Source organism: Rhinoderma darwinii, chromosome 11 (genome assembly GCF_050947455.1).
Source record: "Rhinoderma darwinii isolate aRhiDar2 chromosome 11, aRhiDar2.hap1, whole genome shotgun sequence".
Lineage (NCBI taxonomy): Eukaryota > Metazoa > Chordata > Amphibia > Anura > Rhinodermatidae > Rhinoderma > Rhinoderma darwinii.
Window position 1 is genome coordinate 61,335,723 of NC_134697.1, and position 19,913 is coordinate 61,355,635.

A 19,913-nucleotide genomic window follows, 5' to 3' on the forward strand; every position below is an offset into this window, starting at 1 on the left:
AGTTGGATTTATTAACTATTTACAGTTGTTTGCTGCGGCAAAAGAAAAAAACAAATCAGGATTTGTTTAAATGCAGAAGCTGGCGCATAAATTCGTAGATGGTAAAAGCCACAGCATTAGATGGTATACAGCGCAAATAATTGATGGAAAGGCCTCTGTACAGTCCATGCCGTACTCCATGTTCTCTATAGATGAAACTAAAGGTTTGAAACATGGTCCTGTGAAAAAGAAACAGAAAAATTAAAATTCATCCTTAAAGTCAACCTTAGACAATGTTCACACAGAGGAATTTTTTGGCAGAATCCGCCGCGGATTCCTCCTCAAGATTCCGCCTCCCATTCATTTCAATGTGAGACGGACGCTTCTTTTTCCCGCTAGTCATTTTTTTCAGCTGGCGGACAGAAGAAGCATCTGTCCCGATCTTCAGGCGGATTCCACCCGCAGCTCCCATTGAAGTAGGAATTCTCATACTGACGGTAGTAATAATAGTGCGGCGGGACCCGTCAAGCATATTCCGCTGTGTGAACATAGCCTTAGAGCACCATTGCAAATCTCACTTCTATACCAAAGAAAGTAAAATATATCATGCCAATACAGCAGAGCCGCATGTGCTGTGCCTGTATAGCAGTGCATGGAGGCCTTGCTGCTCCCTAGTAGAGAGCTGTATGTCCTCTGTGTGCTGCCATACAGAGCTGTATGTATGGCTCTATTGTTCCTTAGGAGCAATGAAATGGGAGGCATATGGAGGTACAGTGAAGGCCGCATGAATTATATAAAGTAATATGGCTGTGTGCATGAAGCCTTAAAGGGGTTTTCCCACAAACTAAAATACAGTTAAATGTGTCCATAAAAGGCAATTCTACATTTGTGCAATTGCATGTTATTTTCTGAAATGTCCTGTTATAAAGACATTTTATTTCCACGCCTCTGTCAGAAGTTTTGTTGTTACTGGTTGTCCTTAGATCCGACCATAACCCATTCCTCTGGCTGTGGTCGGGATGGCCGACCATGGTATGGCTTTGTGGTCGCTTTCAATGTTTTCATGAACGCGCTTTATTTCGTTTGCACTCGGGAACCTCTGATTATTCCCGCGTGCTTGGTGTAACTACAAGCCTGTAGCATGCGCAGCAGTAGGCTGTCCAAATCCCCGCCTGCCCTCAGGGACTGACAACTGTTCCTGAGTGCTTCACCTAAACTTGCACTTCAGCAACACTGTGTTCACCCGGGAATACCTCCTAAATAATTACAATTTGGTCATTTATGAACTTAAAAATATTTTCCTTTCCCATCCCTTGGTTGAACTCGATGGACATGTGTCTTTTTTCAACCGTACTAACTATGATAATATCCAGTAGTATAGAAACCAGTTCATATTTAGGATATTCTATCAAGTTTGATGGTATTATTTTTTTTGGTATCATCGTAATTATTTCACGCTTTTAATAAAACTCTTCTAACAAGAGAAACTACTAGGAAGCATTCGTATGTAGTTCTGGGGCTATGGGTATTATGTTCACACTTTCCTGCTATGATTTTTTCAAAAAAAATCTTCATTATTGTAGTAAGTGGAAGTCCTGCTGTGACAGCTCAAAGTATATCACAGTGGAGAAGGTTGGCCAATCAGGGAAAGTACATATATACACATTTATGGAGACTACCATACCCCTGAGCGGTTCGACAGTCTGAAGAACTCCGCCACCCGGAGCTATATTCCCCAACACAGAACACACCTGCTTATACCCAATTTCACTCCAGTACTCCTTATGAGAGCCTGCTGCTCTCAATATAGTAATGAAGACCTAGTTGCTCTCAGCCCTTTCAGAACAGACATACACAACCTCATCCCTTTACGTGTACACATTAACGTGTTTCTATATATTCATTAGCAGGTTGTTTCAATACCAATCACTTACTGGCATTTTTCATTTTTTGGAAGCATTGCTGCTAACTGCATGCGACGTCTTGCAACATCCACTGGATAACTATAAGCCAAAAAGGAAGAATACATTTAAAAATAATAATAATGACCACAGATGCGTCCATAACGAGTGGCCACAGATGACCCCCCCCCCCCTTTACTGTTGTTTATTGGTCGTCTCTTCTGAAAATGCTTTTTTAGGCTATATTCACACGCAGTGAAAAAAAATGGCCATTAAAATTGGATCAACTCAGTTTTTCATGGCCATTTTGCATCCCTTTAGAATAATCCTGTAGTAAGTGGCAACTGCTGCTCATAAAAAAAGCTGTTCTAAGCCAGGAACCTGACACGTTGGGGCAGATTTATTAATATTGTTTAAAATAAAGACAGAGTAAACCTAGAGGAGTCAGGCACAAGATGTGCAAAATTGATCAAAGTGGCGCGTTCTGTCACTTTTCTCTAACTTACGCCACCTCTTGGTTGACTTACTTTACTCCAGTATTTTGACAAAATTGTGGTGCACGTCAATATTAATTTGGCGTATTTTAGCACTCCACTTAGACACGCCCTTCTACTAGACACTTTAAGAAGTTTCTAGTTAGATGCAAAATATGTCTAAAACACATAACAAATCTGGTGCACGTCAGGTACCTCAGTTTTCTTTGCACAATTTACGCCAGAATTCTGGTGCACTTGCTATAGCACATCTTCCCTGTCGGGCCAATGTGGAGTAGGTGACATAACGGCTGCTGCTTACGACATGTGTTTTTTTGTGGAAATTCCACAGTTGACAAGAAGATCGCAATCAAATATATGTCCCCTCCACCGCTCTATGTCCACAGCAAGATATTTCCAGCAGGATAACATGCATGTTATCAAAGTATGTGTAATCTCAAGCTGGTGCCATAACATGACAATGACTTTAGTGTAGTCCGGTGGCATGTATAGTCACCACAATCAGACGTTTATGTATAGTCACCACAATCAGACGTATATGTATAGTCACCACAATCAGACGTAAATGTATAGTCACCACAATCAGACGTAAATGTATAGTCACCACAATCAGACGTATATGTATAGTCACCACAATCAGACGTATATGTATAGTCACCACAATCAGACGTATATGTATAGTCATTACAATAGATGCTTTATGGATGTAGTAAAAAAATGAGATGCATGGTGAGCCAATATAAACCATATAAACATGTAGAATCCATGTCACAATCAATGAGGCTGACCACTCACTGCAGAGTCCAGTTAATGTTTGAATGTCATACTAAAATAAAATAGAGATACCACTTACACAACTGTTTGAGAAATGGCTCCTGAAAGGCCACCAAACAGCATGTTAATAGGTGTCTTCAATACTAGAACATCCAGGTTATCGGCAGATGGTTGTCCAAGCAGTTTTGGGGCGTTTTCCAGTCCAGCTGTTTTCAGTGATTCGAAGGAATAAAAGGAAAGTCCTGTAAAAAAAAAAAATGAAAACCATGTAAAGTGCAAATAGTTATAATGCTAATTGTTATATCTGGTCTCGTTTAGCTGGACACAAATGGTGATGTTCTGCTGCTCGGCAAAAATGTAAGGGGTTTGACTGGGATTATAATTTTTTATAGTTAAAGTGAACCTGTCACCAGCATTTCACCTATTGATCTCTACTCACCCCTCGCTGGCCACTCCTGTCGAAAGTTCATTGCCATTATCCCGTCTCCTAAACTCCTCCTCCAACCATAAATACCTGTCTGCAAACATTTTGCGCCTTTAATGGTAATAATCGGGCAGTCTTGTTTGTTCCTCTTCTGCCCGCCACCCACTGAAAACTAGCCCGCCCTAGATGACAAAATCTAATTTGAGATAGCGTCCGTGCGCCCGTCATGTCTCAAAGATATGTCACATTGTCAGACACCCTTCGCTGCTTCGTCCAGGCCTCAAATCTAGATACTGCGCATGCGTCGCTATGATGTCCCGTTGTGTGCACGCACCAGTACAGGACATCCATGCGCAAGCATGGGATTTTGTGTGTGCTGGGGGAAGGCGAGGAGCTGTCAATAAAAAGTAAGGAGGCGGGGTTAACTCGGAAAGGCTTGAGGAATGGAGATATGACTCTTATTAAACGAAGATATGACTTTTATGCTCATTAGCATACGGTGTGGGAACACTAAAAAACTGAATACTAAAGGTACAGAGCCGACTAAGAAGATAATTATAGGTTACATAAAATAGATTTTTCACCCACTACCACCAGGTATTGCTGGTTTAATAGGTGAAATGCTGGTGACAGGTTCCCTTAAATTCTCATATTCATTAACCCCTTAACACAATATCACGTAACTGTAGGTGATAAGTGTTAAGGGGAAGTATGGAGTGAGCTCACTGGCATACACAGCGGGTGATGGCAGCCGACACCTCACTGCAATGGGCGGAATCAAAGATCACTTTGATTCCGCCCGCGGCATTTAAAGTGTTAGAATCAGGGGGGCACTCCCGCTGCACGATCGGCCGGTAACAACGGTTGTTATGGCAGCCTGGGGGCCTCACAGAGGCCCCCAGGTCTGCCATCTTTGTACTCCTCTGAATCTCTGCCTCCGGCAGGTCTTCATAGCAGACAGTCAGAATCACGATATACTGCAATACATTAGTATTGCAGTATATCATGCAAGCGATCCAACAATCTCTGCTTCAAGTCCCTTAGGGTATGTTCACACGATAGCGCAAAAAACGTCTGAAAATACGGAGCTATTTTCAAGGGAAAACAGCCCCTGATTTTCAGAAGTTTTTTAAGCAACTCGCGTTTTTCGCGGCGTTTTCGCTGCATTTTTTACGGCCGTTTTTGGAGCTGTTTTCATTAGAGTCTATGAGAAAACGGCTCCAAAAACGTCCCAGGAAGTGTCCTGCACTTCTTTTGACGAGGCTGTAATTTTATGCGCCGTGTTTTGACAGCGATGCGTAAAATGACAGGTCGTCGGCACAGTACATCGTAACACCCATTGCCGACGTATTGCAGACGTTTTTTCAGACGTAATTCGAGGCGTAAAACGCCTCCATTACGTCTGAAAATAGGTCGTGTGAACCCAGCCTTAGGGGGACTAATAAAAAAAAGTAAAAATCAATTAAATAAAGTCTTTTTTTATGTTCCAAACAAAATAAAGTATTAAAAGTTAAAAAAATCCCACTTTTCAAATTTTTTCCCTAAATCAATGTTAAAAAAAATAAAAGTTAACATAACTGGTATCGCCGTGTCCGTAAGTCCGAACTATCACAATATAGTGTTGTTTAACTCGTTCTGTGAATGCCGTAAAAAAATAAAATATATATATATATATATATATATATATATATATAAAACACGCAATTTAGGGTTTTTGGTCACCTTAGTGCTCCAAAAAAATGAAATAAAAAGTGATAAAAAAATCGCATATACCCCAATGGTATCAGTAAAAACTACAGCTCGCCACGCAAAATTTAAGCCCTCACATTGCTAAATTAATTGAAAAATAAAACAGTTAGGGCTCTCTAAATATGGTGACACAAAAGATAATTTAGCAAATAGTTTATTTTTTTTAAAAGTGATAAAACATATAAATTTGGTATCGCCGTAATCGTTTCAACCTGTAGAATAAGGTGAATATGTCGTTTTTACCGCCTGATGGATGCCGTAAAAACAAAACCCACAAAAAAATGGCAATTGCTGTTTTTTGCCCATTTCACTCCACAAATCATTTATTTTCAGCTTCCCAGTACTTTATGCGGTACAATAAATGGTGCCATGAAAAACGACAACTTGTCCCGCAAAAAAAAAAGCCCTCCTATGGCTATATAGACGGAAAAAGAAGAAAATGATAGCTTTTGGAAAGTGGGGAGGAAAAATCAAAAGTGAAAATCGGAAAAATGGCTGAGGAGGGAAGGGGTTAAGAATAAAAGGAATTTACAGTAAATTAAATATGGGAAACCATTTCTGTGCAATGTATGTCTTTCTGCTATAGTAGATTGTGATCTACTAGAAGACCCCAGAACGGAGGCCAGCAGATCAAGATGTGAGACCCTCAGGTGTGGTCTCTTGTTGAGAAAAAGAAAAACTGCCTCCTCATAGGTTCGTGTTTCAGTGGGCTTATCACCAGTTTTTTCTAGTGAAAGGCCTTATTGATGAAGCATATCGAGTCTTGTGAATCTCAACCAGTGATAATAACTGTTGTGGGTCTCACATACACCATGATGGCTAATATACACTCTAGTACAGAGCAGGACAGAACGGAAGTGCCTGACCCTGGTCCCCCGGTAGATCACATAGCTCTACAAAAAGTAGATTTCATACTGAAAAAGTTTGGCCACTTCTGATTTAGAGTATTAGAACAACATACCTGCATAAGGAGCCATCCCAATGAGTGTTGGCACAAGCCCTTTGTAGTAGCTGCGGAATCCTCCTTCCTGCGATATGTGGAAGAATAGTTTAAAACAAAGATTGTAGTCGTAAAGTATCATTATATGGACAGAGAGTTTACAACAAAAACATTTTCTAGGTGAGAGATCTTAATTCAACATTTATTTAAAGTCTAGGAGCACAAACCAAACAATGCTTCTCAAGTTATTAGCTAGGAGCAGCAACGCAGAGGCACGCAGCAAGTGGCCCTCTATTTGCTTGAGAAGTTGTGGGTGAAAAGAATGCATGGCTCACACTGGGCAGTTTACTTGGCACTGTACTTGTGGATTCCGGCTGATATTGGACAGTGTGGCGATCCCTACATTTGGGCACTAAAGCTTGCATGATGGGCCTGGGTGACTAAAATGACTGGGCACTGTGGATGATATGATGCACGTTTTAGAGGAGTTTTTGCCTCCAGAAGTAAAGAATGGCAAGCAGCAGGAGACAGCAGAAAGACTGTGTGATCTCTTCCTCTAGTTTACAAAGCTACTGAACCTCAACTGCTGGATATTGCTGAATGACTGCAAATAGTATTTTCTTATTCAACTATAGGTTTTAACAACATTATTGACTCATTTTAATCTTATGGGTGGTCCAGGGAGCAAATATTTAGCATTTTGGCATGGAATTTTACCACTGTTAAAGTCCAGGTGTTACCATGTTTTCGCCAGTGAGGACCCTGTAGAAGGAAAAGTTTTTCTCCAGCTCACAAGTCTTGGCGTTTTGATTCCAGATTGCGCACGGATCCTCGAGGTGGCACTCGTTTAAATCATGATGTAAAGGAAGAAAAACTTCCACAAGCTCAGAGGGGTGGATGCACAGAGCCTACGTGTTTCAACCGATTCACCCGGTCTTAATCATGGCACGTCAACCCTCTCTGCTTGTGTAAGTTTTAAATGTTTTTTCAATAAAGTGGAAGATTTTTCCTTTCAAACTTAGAGCTGGATTGAAATTTTTCTTCCTTTGTACACAGTAGAAGAAGCAGTGTGCTAAACTATCTAAAAAGCTTCATATACACACTCACTCATTGGGACATTGGGTTCTGTTACAAACACATGATGTGAATAGTCAACAGTTGTGAAATAAACATACATTGGTGTAGATGCTCCTAAATGCATGGATTACTCCTTTGTACTGTTCTTCTCCTTTAACCTGGAAGGCAAGACGGGCTCTGACCACATCTAGGGGATATGTGAAAATCACGGCGGTAATGCCTGAAAAGTCAACAAAAACGTGTTCCACAATATAACACAGTATACTGACAACTATCACACACTTATAAAGCATGGGTTCCCCTGTAATAGCAATAACTGAGCTGCAATGTAAGGAATAGTATAACACAGATGGACAAACAAGAAGATACAGATGTCTGTAATTGTAGATCAAGAAAGAAGGAAACAATAGGTATTATTACATAGCAGGTCTACAGTGTGCTGCGTGACTGATGGTTGCAGGAGGAATTTTGGCCTGCACACACCATGTAGACAAAGTTTTTGCTGCTTCAAGAAATTCTAAGAAAGGAGAAGAGACAGTAGATGTAGTCACATGACCAGCGTATAGATTGTATAGTCTGAAAATATTTTGCAGCCTTCATAACTGTCTAATATATTAATATAATACGATACCTGCCATAGATCCAGCCACAATTTTATCCATGTGATCCAGTTTCCCAGTCTTGTGTTTTATCAACTGGAATTGAAACAAAAGTATTGTTACATATCAGTACATGTCCACAATGACATATCAAGGACTTATCGAAACAGGGGTAGATGAAAGGAAAATCTGTTTTATAGTAAGAAGTATGGGTTGTATATTCTTCATAGAATCCAGTATGATCTATACACAACACACATTGCTATTGTAAGTTAGAACTTTTACAGGCGTTTAATACATAGCAATAGACTATATTAGGGACTTCTAATTAGGCCGTTGAGAGTTCACATATCTTTATTGGAAAATAAACTGTTAAACACATGCTAAAAAATAAAGCAAAAATGCCAGGAAAATACCTTTTTGTACTCATCAAAAGCCATGAACTGAATGGCGCCATATGGGAAGATCCTCATTAACATTGCGCCATTCCCTTTGTAGAATCCGAGGAGCCCCTCAGTCTGTTTCACGGCACTAATGGTGGATAGTATTCCTGTAAATTAAAGTAAAATTGTACAAGACATGAACAAAAAAGTCAAATATTCAGTGTTAGAGGGCAGTAAAACATATTGGAGTCACTAGAACAGCAGAGCCTCATATATATCCTCCTGTCTTGAAAGTCAAAAAAGTTAGCCGTTATCTAAAATACAGATGTAATCATCTTTATCTTGACTTTTGACGCATTAAATAGAGTGTAGAGAAACTTTACTTTTTTAATGACTTTGTTGTGTGATATCACGCTGCAGAAAGTTATCAGTCAAGATAAAGATGGCTGCATCTGTACCAACATTAATTTGGCTGCAAAATATTTTTGACACTAAAGTATATAGCATCACACAGATTGTACTGACTAGCACGATACTAGATAATGTTTTTTATTTTATTTTTTTGCACCAGGGGTGTCAGTTCATGTGACAACATCTTCTCACAGCACACAGAGTTGGTGCATCCGGAGCCAATTGACTGATAATGGCTAAACCTCAGCTGAAGGAGCGATCAAGGCTCAGAAATAAGACGAGTGGTTTTAAGTCATCGCTGCCATCAAATATTTAAAAGTTTCTTTCTTCGTACAATTCATAATAATATGAGAAGTTTCTATAATATGAAACCAAAATGAGTGAATATCATGAATTCCAGTGTGAAGTCTTTTTACCCATGTGCCGGTAATGGACACTCTGTCCCTGGAACAGGATCTTGATCCTCTCCAGCGGTGCCACAGCTGTCTTTGCGCAGCAGCTTGCTATACCTAGATAAAAAGGAAAACAGGATATAGAAGAAAATCTCACTTTGTGTGGAAGTAAGATATAGAAATGTATTCTAGTGATGTGATCCAAATATTTTCCTGGTAGACCTGGGGCGCTCCCAGAATCTCTACAGCGGGCACCAAGCATTTCTTGTTGGCCTTTTTCCTACTTTGACGCCTGGTACAGTACTGTTTTCTATAATGGTAATACATATGGCTAATGCGCATTTATCCAAGATGGAAAAATTCTAAGTATCCAAACTTAATTCCATCTTAGAAAGTAATACCAACTGAGGAAAATGTGAATGAGTCATATTTATTGGGGGTCCTGTAGCTGTTACTGGGGTTACTGCTGCTGTAATTGGGTACACTGTGGCTGACACTGGTATATATGGTGGTTCTGCACGGTCGTGGTTTGGGGGCACTGTCAAAGTTATCAGGGTACCTTAGCGCTCAAGAATATTTGCAAGATTTTTGCAAATTTCTTCACCCTCTCGAAATATGCACCACCACTGCCCTATACTATTATGATATAATATCTGGTCACTTGTTAATTGCACAGAATAAAGTTAAGTGATGTCTTTTCTCTGAAATGGCCGGCTGGGCCGAATAAATTACTAACACAGTGTATAATCATTGTCATAATAATAATAATAATAATAATAATTAATATAATCCATAATATTACACATCCACTACATCCCCAACAGGGCAAATTCCCTCTAATGGAACTGGTTGTGATGTTAACACATTACCAACTATTCAGCAAATTCTCAATGTATTTTGTTATTGGGATGGAGCCGTCTACCATGTTTTCAACATTCTGTACTTAGCGTATATGTCATCACACCTTTGTCCCATCTGCTCATCTGCGCTGCGTAAAACTCACGACATGTCCTATATTTGGCCGTGTTTCGCGCAGCACGCACCTATTGAAGTCAATGGGTGCGTGCAAATCGCGCACGGCACACGGAAGAACTTGGTGTGGTGCACGCTACAATAGTAAAAAAAAAGAATGAAAACAGAAACCCAGAGTGTCATAATGATGCCGGCTGCGCGAAAATCACGCAGCCACGCACCATATGCTGATGCCACACTGACCTTTTGCGCGCGCAAAATGCAGCGTTTTTTGCACGCGCAATACGGACAGGTCCGTGTGAATAAGGCCTTAGAGCGGATATAAACATACAGTCATTATCTGTTAAAATAGGCAAATGTCTTACCTCCCGCCACAAAAGAGCGAAGAAGGTAGTGATCTCCACATGATGGTGTTCTATATGGAGATTTAGCTGTCTCCGCAGTCATTGTAACAAATAATCAAAGTTTTATTCGCAGAAAATATAGAGAAAACCACTGGAAAATAATAAAAGGTCAAGATATATTACTTTACTATTAATTATCTTGAAATGAAGAACGTGTAAAGTTAATACATAAAATCCTAATACATAACTATAAGTGATAGAAGCAAAACATGGATCTTACCAATATCCATTACTGAATGCAAAGAGTAAATATATATGGACAATAATAATCAAACAAGTTCAGATTCCTCCGGAGTTTCTCCAGGATCCACACTCCGGTTACCCAGTCTCAATAATATATATGATCTAGATTAAATAGTACATACATATATATCCATACACTTATATTGTTCAGCCAAACCTATCACTAACTCAAACTGTAACCTTACATAGTACGCATGTTCAGCATGAGGAGAAATATATATATATATATTTTTTTAACATGGGAGTCTATTGCAACATATTCCTCTGTATGCCTATTTATTGACAAATGGTAGGTATCAAGGGTAATAACTAAATTAGCAATAATTTATACAAAATTGATCTAGGGAAATTGTCCAACTGCCCACAGGATAGGTTTTTGCGTTCCTCGAAGTCTGAGACAGGTTGGACTTGATGGACATGTGTTTTTTTTTTTAACCTATTTAACCGTCCAACAGCTGATTTGTCAAGTGTGAAGTGATTGCTATAGAGCGCCTCCAGTGCGCTAACATATGGTTCTCTAGTGTGCCTACAGGGCCCTTTTCTTATCTGCACAGGCTGCCCATATTGTATGCTCACCCTTGTAATATCTCATGATTAAAGTGTGATAATAAAAGGATCATTTGCATGAAAAAATTTCATTAAGCTCCAAAGGAAGCTGAGATTTTATAACTGTCCCATGTAAATTTACTAGAGTAATGGCTATGCTGTAATAAAAAGTAATGTCAATGGCAGAATCAAAGCTTCTGATATCATAAATGAAGTTCCCATAATATCACGCTCTTGGAGCGACAGGTCAAGAAACCATGTCACGTACCTGTCCAGCGATTACCTCTACTAATCTGATTAGATTGTTAACAAGAGCAGTGACCATGTGTAACCATGATGTCATAATATCACGAGCTGTGCTAGGTTCTAGAACACGGCCTGCCAGCAGCCATTTTATTGGGAAATTAAATGCAGATTAAACTATTATTTATTCTATGTAAAATAAAATTATATTTTGATTAAATTAGTTTTTTCTGCATTTTTATTTGTGTAAGCAATCCTATCCCTATATACTCTTCCTACTGCAAGGGTATACAATATGGGATTTAACGCCGAAGAATTTCTCATTTGTAATGGCAGCCGTCAGGGATACCCTCTATCCCCCTTGATATTTAATCTTACTATTGAACCCCGTGGAGAAATAGATTGAATAAAGGTATCCAAGGTATCAATAGTGAATCAGTGTGAGAAAAAGTATGTATAAATATATGTGAAAATATATATTTATATATAGAGGAAGCCAAAAAGCGCTACTTCATCCAGAGGGTGGAAAAGAAATTGGTTAGGTATTGATAAAGTATTTATTGAAGTAACGCGTTTCAGCGCCGGACTGGCGCCTTTATCAGACCTAATACATGAAGAACCACAAACAGTCTGGTATATAAACATTAAAAAAACGCCAAAATGCCGCCTGAGTGACAGTTGAAACAGCCAATCAGAGGTGAACAGACGTATAATAAAGAAAACAATGAAGTTAAAAACATTCATCTCAAAACTTTTAAAAGCAAAAAGCATGATGTACAGTGTAACAATTTATATATATATATATATATATATATATATATATATATATATGTGTTTAGTGTAAAATGCTTTATTTTATTGATTATTTTATTGATTAAAAAAAAATAATGAAGGGTATAAGTTTATGTGTATTCAGCGGAGGGACACAAGGAGAGAAGCTATATTGGGTTAAAATGAACATAAATGCAGGAGCCGACGGATGAGAGTTAGATGATTATAACTTGGGGTATAGTGACAAGGAAGCCGAGGAAAAAAGTGAGGGAGGTAGAAATTCAATAAATCCCTAATATATCTATGTCGTAACACTAGATGCAAGTGAGAGTGAACGCACGGACGAGCAGTTTACAGTACGTTTGTTTTTATTTTGACATTTCTGGTAGCAAATCTCCTGCCTCTTTTCTTCTTCTCACACATTATTTCAAGGTGAGGAGAAGAAGGGACTTGAGAGAATTGCTGCCAGAATAATACTGTGAAAAAAATACAGTTACACTATAAAACATTCTCTGTATAGATAGATTTCTATCTATCTATACAATCTATCTATCTATCTATCTATCTATCTTTTTTTCTATCTATCTATCTACCTTTCTATCTTTTATTCTATTAGAATAGGCAGGTAGGGAGTATATAATTATATATATATCCACATCTATATAATATATATAGCAATAGCGGTTTATTTTTTTGTTAGCGGTAGTGTAGATATATATACCAGTTAGTTTGTGTGTTTATCAGAAAATAAAAAATAAATAATTGTTTGTTTAGTGTTAGTGACATTATGGAGAGGAAGTATTTTAGTGCTGAGGAGGCATACGCCATGCTGTGGTCTGAGTCGGAGACCGTTTAGAGATGGCGTCAGAGATGGAACCTGTTTTGGGCTGTGACGATGACAGCGTCACTTCAGGTTCATCTTCAGGGGACGTTATCCCTGACGCAGTTGAAACTGTAGAACATGAAAGCGCATGGCCTAGTAGCGCTGTAGCACGGGACAGCCTGGTCCCTCCTGTTCAGGCTCTTGTATGGGCACCCGCTTCATCTTTTGGGCCTAGAATCCACGGATTTACTGCCACTCCTGGCATAACTGTGGATTACTTCCATTTATTTATTACTGACGACATCCTAAATATGATTGTCCACAAAAGTAATTTATATGCCACTCAATATATAAGGCAGAAGCCTTCATCCACCCATGCCAGAGATTGGACGCCCACCAATTTGCAGGAATTTAAATTTTTTTGGGGGTTCACCCTAAATATGAGTATTGTCAAAAAGCCCTCCATAAGCCACCCCAGTATATTCTGCAGTAATGCCCAGGTCTCGTTATGAGACAATGATGAGGTTCCTCCACTTCACTGACAATGCTCAGGCCCCCCCCCCAAGAACCGATGCAAACCGGGATCGGTTGTTCAAAATAAGACCGATAATAATTCCCTCAATAATTTATTTCTGCAACTCTACACCCCTGAGCAGAATGTAAGCGTGGACGAATCCCTCCTCAACTTTCATGGCAGACTTAGCTTTCGCCAATATCTACCTTCCAAAAGGGCAAGATATGGCGTTAAGCTTTATAAACTGTGCGAAAGCGGGTCAGGATATATAACCGCCTTCAGGATTTATGAAGGGCGGGACCGCTCAATAAATGTTCCTGGATGCCCCCCTGATCTTTCCACCAGCAGTAAGATCGTGTGGGAGATAATGCAGCCTCTGCTTCACAAGGGGTACCACCTGTACTGCGATCATTTTTATTCCAGTGTGCCCCTGTTTAGGCATTTGCATGCTGCAAGGACTGGGGCATGTGGTACCATGCGCAAAAACAGAATTGGTTTCCCACAGCAATTAGTGGGGAAGCGCATGGTAAAGGGGGACTCCTATGCTTATGCATCTGAAGAATTGCTGGCGGTCAAGTTCAAAGATGTGTATGTGCTAAGCATGATTCATACCGCAGGAACAGTGGCAGTGAGGGAAAGGGGGGCAACATCGGACAAGCACAAACCAGTGAGCGTGTCCGAATATAACAAGTACATGGGGGGGGGGGGGTGGATTTAAGCGACCAGGTTTTACAGCCCTATTTAGTAAAACACAAAACAAAAACCTGGTACAAAAAAGTGGCCATTTATCTGTTACAGGTGGCCATCCACAACTCATTTGTGCTCTACAAAAAAAAAAAAACACAGGCAGACACATATACCAGGAGAAAATTATTGAAGGCCTCATATTTGACGTTCAGGACACCAGAGAATGCCCCCAGGCTGAGGATGTCACGCGACTGACTGAAAGACATTTCATCACTCGGATTCCCCCAACACCAACTAGAAGTAACCCCCAGTGACACGTCTGCAGAAAAGACGGGCACCGCAAAGATTCCCGATATTTCTGTCCCTCATGTCCCTCACAACCAGGCCTGTGCATTCACCCATGTTTTAAAAAATACCACACTGTTCTGAATGATTAGATTTTAGTTAATTAGTTGAAAATATATTTGCCCTACATTACGTTTTTATTTTTCCCCTGATTTTACTCCAAGGGTGAGGGAGGGAATGGGTGGGGGGTGGATGTCATATTTGCATATTTTCTAAAGTTCATCTGCTGGAGAGCTCCATTTGCATAAACCTGCAATCTCTTATTTTAGGAAACCCCAAAAAATGAATTCCCATTATACCCCTAGATGAATATTTTGGGATCTCTGCTTCAAAAGCAGATATTTTGGAAGTGTTATAGAAACTTTGAAAAAAGGCGATTTGTGAAATAAGCTTCTTCTATCGTCCGCCCTCCTACATCTCTATGTGATAATAAGGCCCACATATCTGGTATCCCCATGCACAGGAGAAGTGTCAGAATGTTAAAGGAGATGAATTTTGTCCGTGGTCTATACCGTGTGTGAAAAATACTAGCCTAAACTGACGCATTTGCTAAAAAATGCACATTTTATTTTGTTCTATCTTATTCAAGAAACTTTCAGAAGAAAACTAGACTTTCTAAAAATATGATAAACCCCTTGAAGAAAACTTTGTGGGGTCTACTTGCGTGAATGAAGTCATTTATGGGGTGTTTCTAATGTTTCTCCAGCATTAGGCCCCCCAGAAAACAGTATGCGGCTATAAAATCAAGTGCATAATTCCTTGACCGAAAAGGCCAAAAAGCCTCCTTTTATGCCAAGCCCTGGCACATGCCCACACAGTGAATAAGGCACACATATTTGGTATCACCATGCACGGGAGAAGTGGAAGAATGTGAAAGGAGATTAATTTTGTACGTGGTCTATACTGTGTGTAAAAAATGCTAGCATAAACTGACGCAATTGCTAAATTCTTGAATTTTTTTCCAATTTTTCCCACTTTAGAGAAAAAAATAAAAATAATGTATACTGACAAATGCCATTAAAACAAAGCCCTATCTGTCCTTTAAGAAGAGTGTAAAATTCAAAGATTAACTTTATTCACCTGCAGAGTTATAATCCTCTAAAGGAGCGCATAGGAAAATTGTGACATTTTCTCTGGTCATTTAGCTGTAAAACAGCCTAGTCCGTAACCGGTTAAAACTTTAACCAGTTCAGGACCGGGCTATTTTTTCGCCTTCAGGACCAGACACCGTTTAGCCATTTTTAGCACGTGTTAGTTAAATGGCTATAACGTTTTTATTTGTTGGGCTAACGACGTGATTTTTGTGACGTTTTTTCCGTAGACAATGCAGGTTTGATTTTTTTTTTTTTTTTCTTATTCAAAGTTTTATTAAGTTTCAGTACACAGAGTTACAAGACATAGTGGAGGGAAGGCCTCCACACAGTAAATTAACAAACAAACAAGGTCAAAGACCAAAGCAAAAACCCACTAAAACAAAATCAGAAATGTGCATCACAACCCCATTCAAGGACATTATTCAGTATATGTCAGTAGCATAAATGAGTTCATAAGCAAAGCATCAGAGCATACATTGAGGCCACTTAATTGAAGCGGAGAAGGAGAGGCACATTACCCTAGACAGGGGAAAAGAACGAATAGAAAAGGCCCCAAGAGAGGGAGGGAAAGGAGGAAAGGGCGAGGGCATGAGGATCCTGGACTCCTGTTCCGGGGTATTATTAATGCAGCCAGCAGAAAATAAGGTTTCATTTTTTATCGTTTTTATGCACACCTTTTTTGCGATTTTAGAATTTTTATTCATAAAGTTTGAAAATAATAGTAAAAAAATAAGCTTTTTTAAGTTTCAGCTATTTTTTTGGGGTAATAATATAGTTTTAACCTAAAATAGACCTTTTATTTGTGATCGTCATTGTCTACCGTAAATTTTAATATATTACATGTCTATATTAGGGTAATTGGGTCAGCGCTAGCGTTACAACAATGATTGGCGGGGGGAACATGTTTTTTTGGGGTGGGTATTTTATGTGTATTTATTATTTTTTTTTTTTTTGCACTTTACTTTATTATTTTTTTATTACTATGGTCTGTCCCCCAAAGGTCAAAAAAGACCTTTGGGGAACTTTATATATATTTTTTCTTTCTTTTACACCATCTTTTCCACTGTAACTGGAGCTGCACAGCAGCCCCAGTTACAGGGGAAATCAGCCCTCTCATAGTGACGATTGTCACTAATAGGGCTGTGCTGGGTCTTGTAAGACCCAGCAGCAGTCTGTCACTAACGGGACCCGGCGATCATGTGACCAGTCACATGATCACCGGGAGGAATAGAGACAGCGCCGCTGCTGCTGTCTCTATTCCTATACACAGCGTTCATTGAACGCTGTGTAAAAACACATCGGAGAAGACAGAAGCAGTGAAAGCTGCTTCTATCCTCTCCTCAGGGTCCCCGGCAGTCACTAACAGCCGGAGACCGGACATTCAGCTGCCCGATCGCGCGGGCAGCAAGTTAAAACCCGAGCCGTAAAAAGTCTATGGCTCGGGTTTTAAGGACCCTGACCGCAGGCCGTAAATATACAGCCAGCGGTCGGGAACCAGTTAAAAAAGTACACATATTTAGTATCACCGCGTCCGTAACGACCCAAACTGTAAAGGTATAATTGTATTTTTCCCGCACGGTGAACACCGCAAAAAAACGAAATAAAAAACTGTGACAGAATCACTTTTTTTTTGTGGTCACTACCCCTCACAAAACATAAAATAAAAAGTGATCAAAGAGTCGCATGTAGCCCAAAATAGTAACAATAAAAACTACAACCCGTCCTGCAAAAACGACCCCTTACAGAGCTTTTTTGATGAAAAATAAAAAAGTTATGGCTCTCATAATAAAATCGTGACACAAAAAATAATTTCTTTTTTTTTAAAAAGTGATTTTTATTGTGCAAACGCTGCAAAACATAAAAAAAACTATATACATTTGGTATCGCCGTACTCTTATTGACCCGCAGAACAAAGTAAATTGTCATTTATAGCCCACGGTGAACGCTGTAAAAAAAAAAAAAAAACAAAAAGAATAAAAAACATTGTGAGAATTGCTTCTTTTTGGTCACCTTGCTTGGCAAAAAGTGGAATAAAAAATGATCAAAAAATCACATGTACCTCAAAATAGTACCAATGAAAACTACAGATTGTCCCGCAATAAATAAGCCCTTACACAGCTCCGGTGGAGAAAAAATAAAAAAGTTCTGGCTCTCAGAATATGGTGACGTAAAATATGCAGAGCGTTCCAAAAGCGAATAAGATCGGGCATCATTTAGCAGTGGGACACTGGCCACACATCTGTGAATTATTATTTATTTACCACATTATTATACCCTCTTATTATACCCTGATGTACTCTGCCCAGTCTACATATGCCCCCGCATTATAAACTGAAATACCAGTATAACCCCAAACAGAAAAACTGCCAAGCAAAATCTGAATTCCAAAAGCCAAATGGCGCTCCCACCTTTCTGAGCCCTACAGTGTGCCCAAACACCAGTTTACATCCAGATATATGGCATTGCCATACCCAGGAGAACCTGCTTTAACATTTTATTAGGTATTTTTCTTCAGTGGCACAAACTGGGCACAACATATTGTTCACTAAAATGGCATACCAGTGGAAAATTGCAATTTTTACTTTGCACCATCCGCTACGCATTAATTTCTAATGCAAAAACACGTGGGGTCAAAATGTTCACTACTTGGGGGTTTGTTTTACTATTTGACCTCAGAGCCCTGCAATTGTGGGTCAATGCTGTGAAAATACCAAAATAGGCCTCAAATGCGCATGGTGCTCTTCAATTCTGAACCCGGTCATTTGTCCAGGCAAATGATAAATGCCTTGAGGGGTGTAGTTTCTAAAATGGGGTCGCTTCTTGTGGGTTTCCACTGTACCTTGGTACCTTTGCAAATGCGACATGGCACCCAAAAATCAAATCAGCAAGTTCTGCATGCCAAATAACACTCCTGCCTTTCTGAGCCCTGCCGTGTGTCCAAACAGCAGTTTATGACCACATGTGGGGTATTTCCGTACTCAGGAGAAATTGCTTTACAAATGTTTGGGTGCTTTTTCTTCTTTATCCCTTGTGAAAATAAAAAAATGCAACATTTTAATGTAAAAAATGTTGATATTCATTTTCACGCCCTAATTCCACTAAATTCAGCAAAAACCTGTTGGGTCTAAATGCTCGCTATACCCCTCAATAAATTCTTTGAGTGTTTAGTTTCCAAAATGGGGTCACTTTTGGGGGGTTTCCACTGTTTTTGTCCCTCAGGGGCTTTGCAAATGCGACATGGCACCTAAAACCATTCCAGCAAAACTTGAGCTCCAAAAGCCAAATACTGCTCCTTCCGTTCTTTAGGGCTGCCGTGTGTTCAAACATCAGTTTATGACCACATATGGGGTATTGCCGTAATCGGGAGAAATTGCTTTACAAATGTTGGGGTGTTTTTTCTCCTATGTCTCTTGTAAAAATGGAAACGTATGTTTTATTTGAAAAAGTTTAGATTTAAATTTTTATGGCTTAATTCAAAGAACGTTAGCAGAAAAACTTTGGGATCAAAATGCTCACTATACCCCTAGATTTATTCCTTGGGGGTGTAGTCTCCAAAATGGTGTCTTTTTGAGGGTTTTTCCTATGTTTTGGCACCACAAGACCTTTTCAAACCTGACATGGTGCCTAAAATATATTCTAAAAAAAAGAAATTACACTATGTGCTTCTTTGCTTCTGAGGCCGGTGTTTCAGTCCATTAGCACACTAGCACCACATTTGGGATATTTCTAAAAACTGCAGAATCTGGGTAATCAATATTGAGTTGCGTTTCTCTGGTAAAACCCTCTGCGTTACATGAAAAAATGTATTACAAATGAATTTCGGCAAAAAAAAATGAAATTTGTAAATTTCACCTCCACTTTGCTTTAATTCCTGTGAGACGCCTAAAGGGTTAAGACACTTTCTGAATGCTGTTTTGAATACTTTGAGGGGTGCAGTTTTTAAAATGGGGTGATTTATGGGGACTTTCTAATATACAAGTCCCTAACAGCCTCTTCAGAACTGAACTGGTCCCTGAAAAAATAGTCTTTTGACATTTTCTTGAAAATGTGAGAAAGTGATGCTAGAGTTCTAAGCCTTGTAATGTCCTAGAAAAATAAAAGGACGTTCAAAAAATTATGCAATCATAAAGTAAACATATGGGAAATGT

The 19,913-nt window shown here is 39.4% G+C and overlaps 1 protein-coding gene across 1 annotated transcript; it reads right to left on the minus strand.

Annotated features, from left to right (window-relative positions):
- Window positions 1-11,582, minus strand: LOC142663905 (solute carrier family 25 member 16-like). Its single transcript, XM_075842742.1, has 10 exons — window positions 11,557-11,582; window positions 10,461-10,590; window positions 9,148-9,240; window positions 8,354-8,487; window positions 7,970-8,033; window positions 7,437-7,558; window positions 6,283-6,349; window positions 3,228-3,390; window positions 1,914-1,982; window positions 1-218 (listed from the first exon to the last, which is right to left on the minus strand). The coding sequence occupies exons 2-10, from the start codon at window positions 10,540-10,542 to the stop codon at window positions 56-58; spliced, it is 957 nt and encodes a 318-aa protein (XP_075698857.1). The 5' UTR covers window positions 10,543-10,590; window positions 11,557-11,582; the 3' UTR covers window positions 1-55.
- Between the last annotated feature and the right edge of the window lie 8,331 nt (window positions 11,583-19,913).

Bases quoted from the DNA above. Each gene is read 5' to 3' on its own strand.
- LOC142663905 (XM_075842742.1), bottom strand. From the start codon at position 10,542: ATGACTGCGGAGACAGCTAAATCTCCATATAGAACACCATCATGTGGA. The intron at 7,559-7,969 runs GTATCGTATTAT...TTGACTTTTCAG, and splicing joins TGTGGCTGGATCTATGGCAG to GCATTACCGCCGTGATTTTC. The intron at 3,391-6,282 runs GTATGTTGTTCT...TTTTTTTTACAG, and splicing joins TGGGATGGCTCCTTATGCAG to GACTTTCCTTTTATTCCTTC.